The sequence below is a fragment of the Anas acuta genome, chromosome 2 (assembly GCF_963932015.1).
Source record: "Anas acuta chromosome 2, bAnaAcu1.1, whole genome shotgun sequence".
Lineage (NCBI taxonomy): Eukaryota > Metazoa > Chordata > Aves > Anseriformes > Anatidae > Anas > Anas acuta.
In genome coordinates this window covers 65,347,544-65,361,687 of record NC_088980.1, presented here as the reverse complement: position 1 = coordinate 65,361,687, position 14,144 = coordinate 65,347,544, and the positions used below count along the sequence as shown (strand labels likewise).

At 39.1% G+C, this 14,144-nt stretch overlaps 1 protein-coding gene across 10 annotated transcripts in view; it reads right to left on the bottom strand.

Annotated features, from left to right (window-relative positions):
* The window catches only part of MYRIP (myosin VIIA and Rab interacting protein), a 219,818-nt gene that overhangs the window by 40,840 nt on the left and 164,834 nt on the right, over positions 1-14,144 (bottom strand). For all 10 annotated transcript variants that reach the window (XM_068670553.1, XM_068670552.1, XM_068670557.1 and 7 more), the window contains one exon: positions 1,996-2,173. In XM_068670553.1, the coding sequence (XP_068526654.1) occupies positions 1,996-2,173 (178 nt within the window). The remainder of the gene's footprint in view (positions 1-1,995; positions 2,174-14,144) is intronic.

Sequence of the window (14,144 nt, the reverse complement as noted above, 5' to 3'; positions counted from 1 at the left end):
GAAGAAAGGACAGGATAAGACTTGATTACATCTTAGAACGTAAGCAGGACAGAAAAGCAAGCTGCTGAGAATTTGTTTGAAAATACCTGGTTCAGTTTTATCCCAACTTCAACTAATGTCAAATGGTTCCTTCCTGATTTTTCAAAACAAAGTCACTTATTTGAAAGAATGGATTTTGTACACAGCTCTTTGGGTATACATTATAATTTATACATGTGAAAATGAAAATAGATTTTAATAAGTCTCATTGTGAAACTATTGCTAAAGGAGAAAAAAAGCACAATTCAGGATTTGGCTCTTGAGTCATCATTTAAACCAGTGCAAATTGTAATCAAAATGAATTGTGAACAGCTACATGACAAAAAAATGAATTGTGAACAGGCTACATGACTAAAAATGCCCACTAACGTTACCACTCCAGACACTTGGTGGAGACTTCTTGCATTTTCTGCAGCCTAATACAGAACTATTTACTACTGCATAGGTGAGATCTTATTTACACATATTAACACACTCAGCTATTTAACGTAAGAAAGAAGCAGAGCAAATCCTCTGAGTAGAGCACCTGAAACTGGGTCAATTTGCCTTTCTGCTATAATTAAGCGACTGTGAAGTACTAAATTGCTGAACAGTTGAATTCAATGGAATTTAAGTGGGTTCTTAAATTTAAGCACCCTGGTTTACTGAAAATAGGCCTTCAGCTAAAATGCCCAGAACAACATTTCTGACAGGAGGTTGAATGAAGAGTTCACTAAGTAAAGCATACTTAGTTTAGTCAGATTTTAATACTACTTTACTATCACTTCATTTCCAGGGGGAGGAGACTATTCACACTGTCTAATTTCCAGCCTCCCAAGTTCTGCATTACAGCAACATGAATCAAATTGATGGGTAGCCTTGTCAGGGATTGCAGAGATCAGATGATCTCTACAGCTGCTACAAGAAAGGGCACAGGAATGAGCAGCCCTGTGTCATGGGAGAACAACAGCAAGAGGTACGTCAGCTCTGCTGTTCCCCATCACTTGGAGCCAGGGGCTGCTGCTAAAATGAGCAGTTCATTGTTTCCCATTGTGTCAACATGATCATTAGCACACCTGTGAGGATGACAGCTAACCAGCTCTTTTGCGCAGCAGTTGCCTAATGTGGCTTCATGAACAGTAAAGCCAGAACAGGAAAAGCAGAAGAAATTGGACCCCCCAAGAGCAAGGACCAGCTTTCTCAATGACAGCCTGTACTTAACAGCATCTTGAAGTAAGCAGGGAACTGCATTGTAATCCAGGGTGCTGGCTGAGTAATGGAGCTGACTTATTATGTTACTCCATACATTGTCCACATTCACATACATATCTAATGCACACAAAGAGAGAGGACATTGGTCTAGGGAAGCTGACGGTCTGTGAAGTTCCTACCCGTACAGCTTCCTGAACGCGTGCAGAAACAGCTGTTTTCAAGGCTGCAAAGCACGCTGTGCTGGTGAATTCATCAGGGCTGAAAATAAAGGTGTGAAGGGGAATCTTGAATTATTTCACTGTTTGGTTCACTATGTAACCTCAAAAACAATTAACTTGTGTAACAGAAGGGAGACTGTGGGCATATGCAGACTCCTTCAACCGAGGACAAGTAACTAGGCAAAAAAAAAAAAAAAAAAAAGCAGGCCCCTTAAGCTCTTGTGTCTTAGAAGCTCTGAAACACATCCAAGTTAGATACCTAATGTTTCCTAAAATTCCCAAATCAACTTCCCAAATGCCCAAATTTTGAAAATTTCCTTGGAAAAATGCAATGGTATGATAGGCAATGATACAGCCCAATGCAACATGACACACAGCATCGCCAAATTCCCAGACATTTTTATATGTGACATCTGCAATCACAGATGTCAACAGAAATTTTGTGAGCAAAGTTCTTGCTTTAAGTCTTACTTACTCCACATGGGTGTGAGAACCAAAAAAAGGTTCTCACTCGTACTAGGTTCATACTCGTACTAGAAATATTTACTTGTTTCATTTAGCCTGTCCACGCTTTTCCAGCTGGGTAATGCAGAGAGCTTGCGTTCCTTCTGTTTCCTGAATTGTCCTTTCTGCTGCCTCCAAAGAGCCTCAGACACAGATGATGCAGGGTCTAGTCCTTTACTGGGTGTATCTTCACTAGCCAGGGAAAATGCAGACTGAGACCTCTGTGGGAATAAAAATCAATGAGCATAATATTAAGATAGAAATATTTAGTTAACTCTTCAATTACTATGAGCATGGAAGTGTGGGGACTGCTAGCATCCAGAAATGGAATTTAAGTGGAACTTAATGAAACTTGATAATCTTTAAGGTCCCTTCCAACCTGAGCCATTCTATGATTCGATGACAGTTTCAGTGCTAGATTGCATGCTTATGTGCATTTCTGATGTTATGCAAGGAGGCAGGAACTTGTTTGTACTACAAGGGACCAGATGGAAAGAAGTAATTAAAGTGTAGCTGTTCTGAATATGCTTGATGAGGGCTGATATCTAACCGTTCCCAATTCAAGCTATCCAGAAAGAGATCCCATTGTGGTGAGACATGATGATCTATTGTTGGCTCAACAGGCCATCTGTTGTAACAATTTTCAGAAGTTAAAAATTAAGAAGAAAAAGCAAACAAACAGCCTGTTCCCCAGAAATAAAATTTCAACTCAACTAATTTTAAAGCTGAATTATTTTGTTTGCTAGGATATGCATATCACACAATATGCTGGACAGTTTTATAAAATCTTGCTAATGCATTCAACATAGCCTACAATTGCACATCTATTTCCAGTAAGGTCACATTTCAAGCAAAAATGAAATAAAATACTGTTGTGATTGGTTAATGAGCCCTATTAAAGGGCCCTATAAAGGGTTTCCCTTTGGATCCACATAGATACATCAGATATTTTAGTTTTGATTTAGGGATCACTTTTTAATTTTTTTATTATTATTATTTTTTGATTTGGGATCAGTTGCAGAAGTCATATTTAAATTTGGCCAGTTTTTAAAAAATGGTGAAAGCTGGCAGTGCCCTACTGATTTCAGGAGAATTCACTCTTACATGTCATATCATCTATGTAATTTTAGAGACATGGCTACAGCAGATTGACTCAAGTTTTATTATCTGTCTGACACTATTTTGCTGTAGCACAATTTATTTATTTTTAATTAATAATTTTGCTTTTGATGACTATATGTTTAGGCATCTTGTAAGGCAAAAGAGATCACTTTTTGAAATGTCAATTAGCCTTTCCCCCCTTAACTTCTTACCACTCAAAAACTCTTTCTAGGCCTTCCTTGCAAGGTCATTTGCCTGTATACACTAGGGTTTCATTAAGAAGTATGCTTTCAAGTAGCTCAGCTTCTTTACGCAGGCCACATTGGCACTCTCAAAACTTTGTACATTTTAACTCATGTTCAAATTACAAATAATTAACTAAAACTGTTATTCTCAGAAGGGCCAGTTTTTGCCTGCATCAGAGCTCTGCTTTGCACTGTTGCTGATGAGGAGAAGGATAGCTTGACTTTGAGGTATTTTCAAGTCCCTTCTACTCCCATGTCAGCATAAGCATTGCTGCAAGTCCTGCTGGCTTGAGAGCAACACTTACACACCGCTCTTCTGGCTGTAACTCCTCCCATCTGAAATGCTCCTATATGGAACCTATGCATCATGTCAGAAGATTTAATTAACTGCAAATCTTCTGTTATCTTTGGCTCAGCAGCATGATTTCATAACAGATTCAGTAAAATGAAACATAGCCATGCACTAGGGTTTAGTTTGGCTTCTGAACTCTGGAGGAAGAGCCAGTATTATTGTCCTAGAATCAAATATTTTACAAACTCAATGACCACACATCTTGGTGAAACCTGTCAATGCAAAGACAGCTCCTAATGTGATGCATAGGAATGTTTGCTTTCAAATTTGGTGACATGAACAAATAAGAATCACCTCACAGTCCTGTATAGTTTTATTTTGTGGAGTCTTTCAAGTGAATCACTTTTACTTTCATAAACTTCACCTATAGTCAGGTATATATTCAGGCTATTACAAACCTCCAACCAAATAAGTAATCAAGATCACCTAAATCCTCTCTAACCCTGTAAAAGGGTTAATAATGTAACAATATAGACAGGTCAATAAACTATATCACTATAGAATTTGCTCCTTTTACTTTGTTTTCCTCCTGTTATACAACTTGGTGAAAAGCAGGATATATGGACAATATAAATAATTCTCCCACAAAGCAGCTGCCTAAACTATGATAAAGCTGAACTTTGCTGTGACTGACTTCACTTAGTTATAAAAAAGGACTACCAAACTTCACATTCTTACAATCAATTAGGTCCACTTCATGCCTGTCATATACTCTGATATTTTTGTGTTTAAGTTGTCACGTACTGAGAGCAGCAAGTGGTTGTGTCTGTCCCTATCTGCACAGGACGAAGAACATTCCCTTAAGTGAATATTTTTGCCACCTATGTGGCAAACACGAATGGACAAGAAGAACTGCTGAAGAACCCAGAAGGAATACCCTACAGTAATAGTTTAATCACTATTATCTCTTTTCCCTTATTACTTAAAGAACTAAATCAGAAGGAGGAGAAAAAAAGTCATGAAAACCTTAAGTAGTCTGTGTAATGATAACCTGGGCTTAGATAATGAAAGCAACATGTTTTTTCTTATTTATGTAAAATCTGTAGGTTTGACAACTTTTCTGGTGTTTTGTTTAAATGACAGCTTCTCGCCTGCCTACTCAACATTTCATAAACATCACAGTAAAGGTTGCATCATGGCAATGGCACTGTTTGCACTTAGCCCTCAGATATCTTGAGATCTGCTAACAGCTTAACTATGATAATGCAGAACTTGGCATGGGCTGCAAATACCATGGAAGGAGCTCAGCAAATCCTGCCCTAAGACCTCTGCTTCTGCAGCATCACTGAAAGAAGGAACCTGAGCAACTTAAAGCTCGCTTGGAGGCATCTGCACTGTGGGGTAGATACATCTTTCAGATGGATTAGAAAATACACAATAGCATGAAGGATTTTAAAAGGGAGAAGGCTATCACGAGGGACCTGATGGACAAAAAGCACTGAAAGACAGAAGCACAGCAAAGACACTGTCCCATGTGGTGATGGAGCCTAGGACCTCAAATACATTGGATGCTTATAGAAGACCAATTGATTCTTTTGAGATTCTTCAGGTCAGGTCAGAGGGAAACTGTTGTCCACAGTTTCTATCAACTTACTGTGGACAGCACAGAAACAATATGCCAAACTATTGCTAATTCCCAGGAAAATTCCTCCAAATGCAAGAAGGTGCCTCTAAGAGTTGGCTTGAAGCCTGCTTCATCCTTTTCTATGCCTTATGTGAATCTTTGATAAAATGTGTCTTGGATTGCTCTGCTAGAAGTACAACCTCTTCTCACTGAAGATGGTTCAATGTCACAGAAGGCTTGAGGAAAGAAGAGTAATGCCATGCTATGACAGCTGACTGCATCCCAGCATTCAGATTCTGAAAAAGAGTAAAAAGATGCTACTGAGGAAGCTGTTGAACTAACACTTTTCACTGCTACTTTTGCAGTTCCATGTAGTTGTTTTATCTGGAGAGATTAAAAAGATCAGAAATTGTAATTACTAATAAGCTGCAATTGAGTTGTAAATAAAAGAAGAGGGCTGGGCTATCTCTTGTTCTGAAAGTCAGTTTTAGGTAAGGATGGAAGGACAAATAATAGAATTGTTTTACTCAGACAAATAACCGCATGAAGTTCAATAAGAGCAAGTGCCGGGTCCTGCACCTGGGACGGGGAAACCCTGGCTGCACGTACAGACTGGGCGATGAGACGCTGGAGAGCAGCCTAGAAGAGAGGGATCTGGGGGTCGTGGTAGACAGCAAGTTGAATATGAGCCAGCAGTGTGCCCTGGCAGCCAGGAGGGCCAACCGTGTCCTGGGGTGCATCAAGCACAGCATCGCTAGTAGGTCGAGGGAGGTGATTGTCCCGCTCTACTCTGTGCTGGTGCGGCCTCACCTCGAGTACTGTGTGCAGTTCTGGGCACCACAGTATAAAAAGGACATGAAACTGTTGGAGAGTGTCCAGAGGAGGGCTACGAAGATGGTGAAAGGCCTGGAGGGGAAGACGTACGAGGAACGGCTGAGGGCACTGGGCCTGTTCAGCCTGGAGCAGAGGAGGCTGAGGGGAGACCTCATCGCAGTCTACAACTTCCTCGTAAGGGGGTGTCGAGAGGCAGGTGACCTTTTCTCCATTAACACCAGCGACAGGACCCGCGGGAACGGGGTTAAGCTGAGGCAGGGGAAGTTTAGACTTGATATCAGGAAGGGGTTCTTCACAGAGAGAGTGGTTGCACACTGGAACAGGCTCCCCAGGGAAGTGGTCACTGCACCGAGCCTGACTGAATTTAAGAAGAGATTGGACTGTGCACTTAGTCACATGGTCTGAACTTGGGTAGACCTGTGCGATGTCAAGAGTTGGACTTGATGATCCTTAAGGGTCCCTTCCAACTCAGGATATTCTATGATTCTATGATATTCTATGAAATATGGGTGGAGAGGAAGTGTAAATATTAACTCCTGATAGCAGTTCAAATGACTGGTACAACCACAGGTAACCCTGATAACTATACAAAAAAGGACAGTCAATACCCAAGACTGGGGCAGGAATATGACAGAAACATGTCTTGACATGAGAAAAAATTCGTCTACAGTGGCATAGACATGCCCATTTTATTTATTATTTATTCATTCATTTATTTATTTATTTTCAAAGCACAAAAGAAAATGTCTATGAGTTCACCTCTAATGAATTACTGGCCTGACAGGTGACTGTATTTGAAGAACAAATGACTCAAGACCTCCTTTGTTGTTTTTTCATAATTAAGAGAAGAGACAAAATAGAAATTTAGTCATCTGGGTTGAGGTTACACAGGAAAAGCTCTAATCTTGATTGGCACATTTGCATCACCTTCAGCTCAGTTGGCACTGCTAACTCAGCAGCCATACAGCGATAGTTGCATGGCCTTCTGCGTGGGCCCATGTAGATGCCTGCTGACTGCACTGCTATGCTTACTCCTGGCAGACAGCAGAAGTGTATATTACTATGTTGCATTTGTGCCTGCCTTCTTCCTGGAGATAACAGCCCGTCTGTAGATGCACATGTGATGCTTTTCATATTGGAAGCATTAAACTTGAGGTAACAGGACTGAGAAGCCTACCTGGTGCTTCATGTAGCTGCATGTGGAGGCAGAAAGGAGATAGAGGTAATGCCAGCTACACTGATAGGCTCTTGGATCAGCTGGCATTGGAAAAAGGGCATTTACTGAGTGAATGGAGGAATCGTAGCCTAGAATATTTATCAATTACCTACAAACTTGGACAGAAACAAGATCTCAAGCAGACAAACCAATCTAGTGCTTTTGCCTGAAGCATACAAATAATACAGTAACCTAAATACAATTTTCAAAAGGAGACAAAAATGTAGGAGCTCTGGTCCTGATTTATAAAAACACAAGAAGTCCAGACCCTTCCCTCCTAGTTGAAAACACTGATACTTTTTCTAACCAGAAGTTTTGGTTTCTCAGAGAGAAAACCAAAACCAAAACCAAACAATCATACACTTGTCAGCCAAATGGTATTTTAGTTGTATTTATTTGTGATGAATTACAAAGCTGCCCTGCCCTCTATGTTTGCAGTCAGACACTAAAGTCCAACTGTTAGTACCTGCAATAAATTAGTATATCAGGAGATGGCACTGCAACCAGACAGGTTGTTTGCTATACTCCTGGCACGTTTCCTTCTTGGAGATGCATGCTGCATACCAGATTGCTGTGCAGTACAGCAAAGTTTGCAAAATACAGTTACAGTATTGATAGGCGTTTTCCAACACTTTAGTTAGATGAGTTGCCCACTGAATCCTGCCTAATGGCATCTGCCGTGAGATATTTTGTTTATTTTTAAAAAAGAAATTCCAAACACATTATTTTTCTACCCTACCTCTTCAGGCAATTTCTGGTGCATAGTTTTAACATCTTGATGGAGAGAACTCAGCCTTCATTTTGTATTGGGGTAGCACTAAAAGGAATAATTTTTGCATGTACAATCTCATTTCACTGCTGTCCTATGTAATTTCTGAAGATCAGAGAAGGATTGGATAAAAAGTAACCAGATATGAAGATATGTGTTATTTAACAAATAAAAATATTTCATCTTCTGAACAATTTACAAGCTTCTGGCCACTGGATTGATAAAACCAGAACAAGTAACCTAAGGGAAGAACATCTATTTATAAAATACATTTGTGAATATGGAAATCTATTGATTATTTACCTTGAACATCTCTTACAATAAACTATAATATACTTATTTTGAGATAATATACTTATACTTATTTTGTTCTAATTCTTCCCCAAAAGATGAAAAAGTATAATCAGTGGGTAATTCCTTTTGCTTTTAAACAGAAGCCAAAGTAGTAATACAATATAGATCCCCAAAGCAATTGGTTGAATTCTACAAAGAATATTCTGGATCATGCATGTTTTTCTCCTCACTTCTCTCCCATTTCCCCCTATTTCTTTGGTCTTGTGTAATTAGTAAAACCTAAATTTATTCTGCACTTATTTACAGTAGATAAAGGACTGTTTTAAACCACTGGTGCCACAAGGCAGCTGCAGAGCCACTGTGACAGGAGCTGTTGCAAGCATCAACACAGGGGTTGAGAGCAGTGAAGGCACCCGTGGATCTGAGCAGCAGAGCCCTGTGTGCTGTGCAAGCTCCAGCTTGTGGGGAAGCTCTTAAGTTGGGCTTTGGAAATTCCTGTTTTTATTCAGCAGTGAAGCCTAAAATTGACAGCACAAACACAGGTGATTTAGGTACAAATATAACCATCCCCTCTCCTCACCTGCAAATTTTACAGCTACACCTGTTAGTGGTGCAGCAAAAAACTATCACCCACTTCTCATCTGTGCTCTATAAATACAGTCAGTGCATAGATGGAACCAGCAGGTCCCACCCACCTGAGCAAATACTGTAGCAATCCTTAAACATCAACAGCTAATGCATCCTTTGGTAAGTAAACTCCCACACCAGGAAGACAGGATGAGCCTGAGAACGGTGACACTCTGCCACAGCATATTTATCTCTGCTCAAATGTATGCAGTCCAGACATTTAGCAGTGGGAGTGAAATACCAAGGGTTTCAAGCATCTGTTCCTTAGTTAATCTTGTATGTGGCAAAGTGTCTGTTAACAACTCTATGGCTTCTGAAAAGGGGCAAGAACAGGCAGACAAAGGGGAGATTTTCATACTCAATTGAAAGAAAACTCCCTTCATGCTTTGTTCCAAACCCTGCTTAGGGTATCATACTATCCTGAAATGCCACCTCAAGAAGTAGCTTTGTGCCTGAGCCATCAGGGCAAATCCTTGAATAACAGACTGGGAGAAAGCAAAACTGCTCTCTCTCTTGTAAAAGGCTCAGAACATCCATCCCTCCAGGGTCTGCCCAAGATGACTTGTTTGCTAATGACAGAGGAGACATAGCTTGGCTACGTGTTAGGTAGGTTTTCCATCCTTTCACTATCTGCTTAGACAGATACTCCCTTTAACATTCCTATAACAGGAGTTCAAAAGTAATGCTCAGTTAATCAGGGATAGGTCCATCAGCAAAACAAATTGCACAGCTGCATAAGAACATGTAGAGCCACATTCGGGTGTGCATTTGTTTTGGTTCAGCCTAGATTAGCTGACCTTGAGGGCCTGGAGATTATAAGGAGAGAGACAGGAGATTATTCCCCAACAACCCCATTGATGCAGGGTATGCAAGCAGCTCTAGACATTATTACACAGAAGTATAATCCGGTGTTTGATGGATTTTTTTTTTCCAAATAAGAAAACTCTATTGCTTTTAGTGCAAAGGATTTGTAAGCTAGTAGTAAGGCATATTTAAATATTGGTACCGTAAGATGAGTACAGACATTCTTTTTGTACTTATGGAATTAACAATTTGGGAAAGTGGTAGGATGCTTAAAATAGCATAGTTCAATCAATGTTATGGATGTATGTGAGCAAGTCTGTAGAAGTTTCTGGTAAATCAATTACTACAAGCTCTGACAGGAATAGACAGATGTAACAATGCAACTGTAATCTAAACAGTACCTTTGCAGTAACTGACCTTTTTTAGGTCAGTTGTTATTACTTATCACCAATTCTTCAGTGGCTCACTCCTCCTGGACTTTTAATGTTCTATTATGTCTCTTTAAGAAAACAAACAAAAAAACAGCAGTGCAGATGCTTCCTGGTGACATAATACCATTCATTTGGGGACACTTGAGAGCTTAGTTAGCATCCTGTGATGACAGTATCATTGTATTATTTACAGATGAGAAAGTAGAGAAACTGAAAAGGACAGATACCTGTTCTGGTGTAGGGCAATATAATTATAAGTTGGTACTAGTCTACTCCACTGGAAGAGTGGATGTGTATAAAAGCATAGGTGAAACGGCATTTTCATCTCAAGTCTAGTTGCAGCCTCACACATAAACTCACATTTTCTTCAAGGGAATACACTTTACTGAACACAATTAATCTTTTTTTTCTTTAATTTCTAGGTTGCTCAACCTTTCATGTCCCTTTCTGACCCTCATTTACAAAGTTGTGATCAAAAAAGCACCCATCACAGAGGATCAATGCATGTCCTAGTCAAACAACTCCTTGACATAGAAAGCCCTAAGTGTTCCATGTTTATTTGCTTCTCTCTGTGACAACATACACCCTGTTTTCATCTAAAAATATAGTAAGATTTGCCAGACAGCCTCTCTCTGAGCATCACAAGTTTTAAATAAGACATTAAAGCTTTGTGATACCCAACAGTGTGTTAGGATAGCATCTTTAAAAAAATAAATAAACAAAGGAACCATATATGATCTATATTCTTCAGAAAATAACTCTGTAGAATGGCTACATTTCTCTGTCCCTCTCCTATTCCCTTTCATACCTTAAAACCCATCTTGGCTTGCTGGCAGTAAATATAACGCATTTAGGCCTGCATGGGCTTGAACATATATCTAGCATCCAAAACTGTCTTTTTGGATGTTTGTCAAGTGCATGAATAGTACTATACAACTGAGAATGAGTAATCTTCTGCAAAAGCTGCATCTCAAACAAATTCTACTTTAAAATAATTCTACAAATACTACTTTAAAAGAACAATGCTGTTGAGACTTACAGTGTATGTTTAGCCACCTGAAACCTTAAAAACTGATAATAACTGCCGAGTGAGGATTGCTAAGGCCTATCCTTTGATTGTTGTAGCCTACCCTTCTGCTATAGTGGAAGGTGGGAAATTAACAAGATTGCTATGGCCAACACTGTCTTGATCTGAAATGCATAATGTGTCATATAGTAAGGTAACTCTAGATCATTTTTCCAGTGAGACTATAGTGTTACACCTGCAAAACCAGCAGATTTTGTAGCGTGCAAAGTACTTAGAGAAAGCTGGATCGCCTCAAAATAAGTAAGAATAAAAAAAAGACCCATTATTTCTAAAGTACCAAGAGCTTTTCCGTCTCAAAGTTTATTATTCTTTCTTGTTCTGTGATAGGCTGTGCAGAGAAAATGGTGCTGCAGCTGGCTTTTGCTGGAAGGAAACAAGACAGTACATAACTCGTGAGGATATGGCTGATGGGTTTTCTGGATAAATGAACACCTGCCTTACTGGAAGTAGGTCTCAGCAACACGTTCTGTGCAAGTTTCTGATCCCGGCTTTTGCATAAAAGCTAAAAGCTCCACCTATGACATGATATATTTGTTAATTAGAAATAAATATGATGCTTCTGATGCGAATCATTGACAGGTAAGAACTGATGTCTGCTGGCATAAACTTCTACAGTGTTATGCCTCCCTCATCTGAAAGCAGCTCTCCTGCTGCATCATGAAACTGCTAAACAGGACTCCTCCTTAAAAATGTTTTACTTCAGATATTTGTTTGGGACAAACCTACAAAGGTACAGAGCATCACAAAACCTTCAGGGATTTCCAAAGCAATGTAGGACCTTAGGCTTTAAACCAAATCAAAAGAAAGAAAAGAAAAAAAACAACTTGCAGTACACAGTGGACGTTATAATCAGGTTAACCAGTAAATTTCTGCTTCCCTTGAGGGGCATCATAATGTGTGTTTAATGAAATTCTCCTTTTCCCTATATCCCTAGCTGTTTTAAATACTATAAATTATGGATGAGCTATTATAATATTATTTATCTATCTATTATATTATTTATCTATGCAATCTTTTAGCTGTAAAATAAAGACTGTTAATACAGAACTTAAAGCACACCAGGATACCTGCACTCCATCAGTGTTTAAATGGGATACAATACTCCAACTGCTCATCTGCTCTCACTGGCAGTGATGTATGAGAAGAAATGGAGTGAGAAAGCACAGAATCATCTGTTCATTGCATTAAGTTCCTCCTATCCCAACACTATACAGCCTTTGCTTATTGGTAATGAGAAACAGATGGTGCCATCCATCTCTTTTTATGAGATGGAGAAATAAAATATTCAGCCATGCTAAAAAAAAAAAAGGTTTATTTTATTTATTTATTTTTTTTAGCATGGGGAAGGGATCTTAAAGAAATTGAAAAGATAAAAAAGGAAAAGACAACAACTTCAGTACTGCAGTTAATCAATCAATAATACATTTCAGGGAGATACAAGGGGGGGGGGGGGGGGGTGTGAGCTCATTAATGCAAAGATCAATAGATTTTGTTCTAATTAAGCAAGTCTCACACAGTTGGTCTGCTGGTGCTGTGATGTTCCTAGCTTCCAAAGCTCAAGTTTTCTGCATACAGCATCTACTTCATACTACAAAGAGGTAGAATAACTTATCTAATGGTCATTTCAAAGCAAGTGATTTTGAATGAGCAGAGAGGTAATGCAGGGCTTCCAGAGCTCACTGGAATTTTCTGGCTGATGTGGATGAGCTGCACATAAATAGCTGTGATTAGAAGAAAATTATTTGGCAGCTGTAACCACACTGTTAGTCATCTGGGATTACTACAGATCCCCCCACACTGTTAGCTAGTGTCTGATAATACAATGCAATGCAATAAGGCACTTTCCCATGCCTTTCTGTCTTTCTGTTTTATTATTCATTTATTCTTCCCTTATGTTTAATCTATACTGCTTTTGCTTGCTTCTAGTAATAAGTTGTTTGCCAAGTTACAAAAAAAAGCCTCACACAGACAGAGCTCTACTTAAATAATCCTTATGGGGAAACAGGTTAATGTAAATAACTCCAGCCTCTGGAGTTATTTATCTATCTATTTATTTATCTATTTATTTATCTATCTTGGATAGATCTGAAAGAAAAAATAAACTTTTATTTTTCTTCCCTTAGGGTTGTTGTGGCTGACCTCTGCTCAACTAAGGCAACAAACACATACAGCTCAATGGTAGGATGTGTACATGAAAATTGAGGGTTTGCATTATTTGGTGTCATCAGTTAGGAAATGTGAAAACTTCACTTGTTGTAGTGGAGCCCATGAAGATTTTCTGTCACACATTTGGACTCAAGAGCTCCAAAATCCTCCTACAAGGCTGTAAGGAGCTTTTCCTGGGAAGTGCATCTGGGCATAGTTATAACTGCTTCTCTAGAATAGTTTTTGTTTTGGAAAGGAAAAGTATTGCAATAATTTTGACAGAAAAGGTAACTTTCTCAAATGATAAACAGAAGAGAAATTGATGCAATTCAGTCCTACAAATCTACTGACAGATGCATGCTTACCATTCATAGCTGTATGAAGGCAAAGTTGAAATGAAAGCAAGCTTAGAAAAAAGAATTTGGATTGTTCCATTGCTGCTGCTGAACATCAAACAGGCAGTAACTGCTTTATACTTGCTCTGTACAAGTTGCCTTTCAGTACACTTTCCTAGCAGGCTAACATAACTGCATCAACATCAGCTACTGGGCTTATTCTAGTTTTCCGAGGATGTCTAGTTATGCTCATTCCTCTCTATTTAAAACAAAGCAAAAATAAACACATGCATACTTCAAAGGACAAAAACAAACAATAAATCAACACTAGCAAAGCAAAATGTAGAAACTGCATTTATGGAAGGGTTTACAGAATTTGGAGCACTTG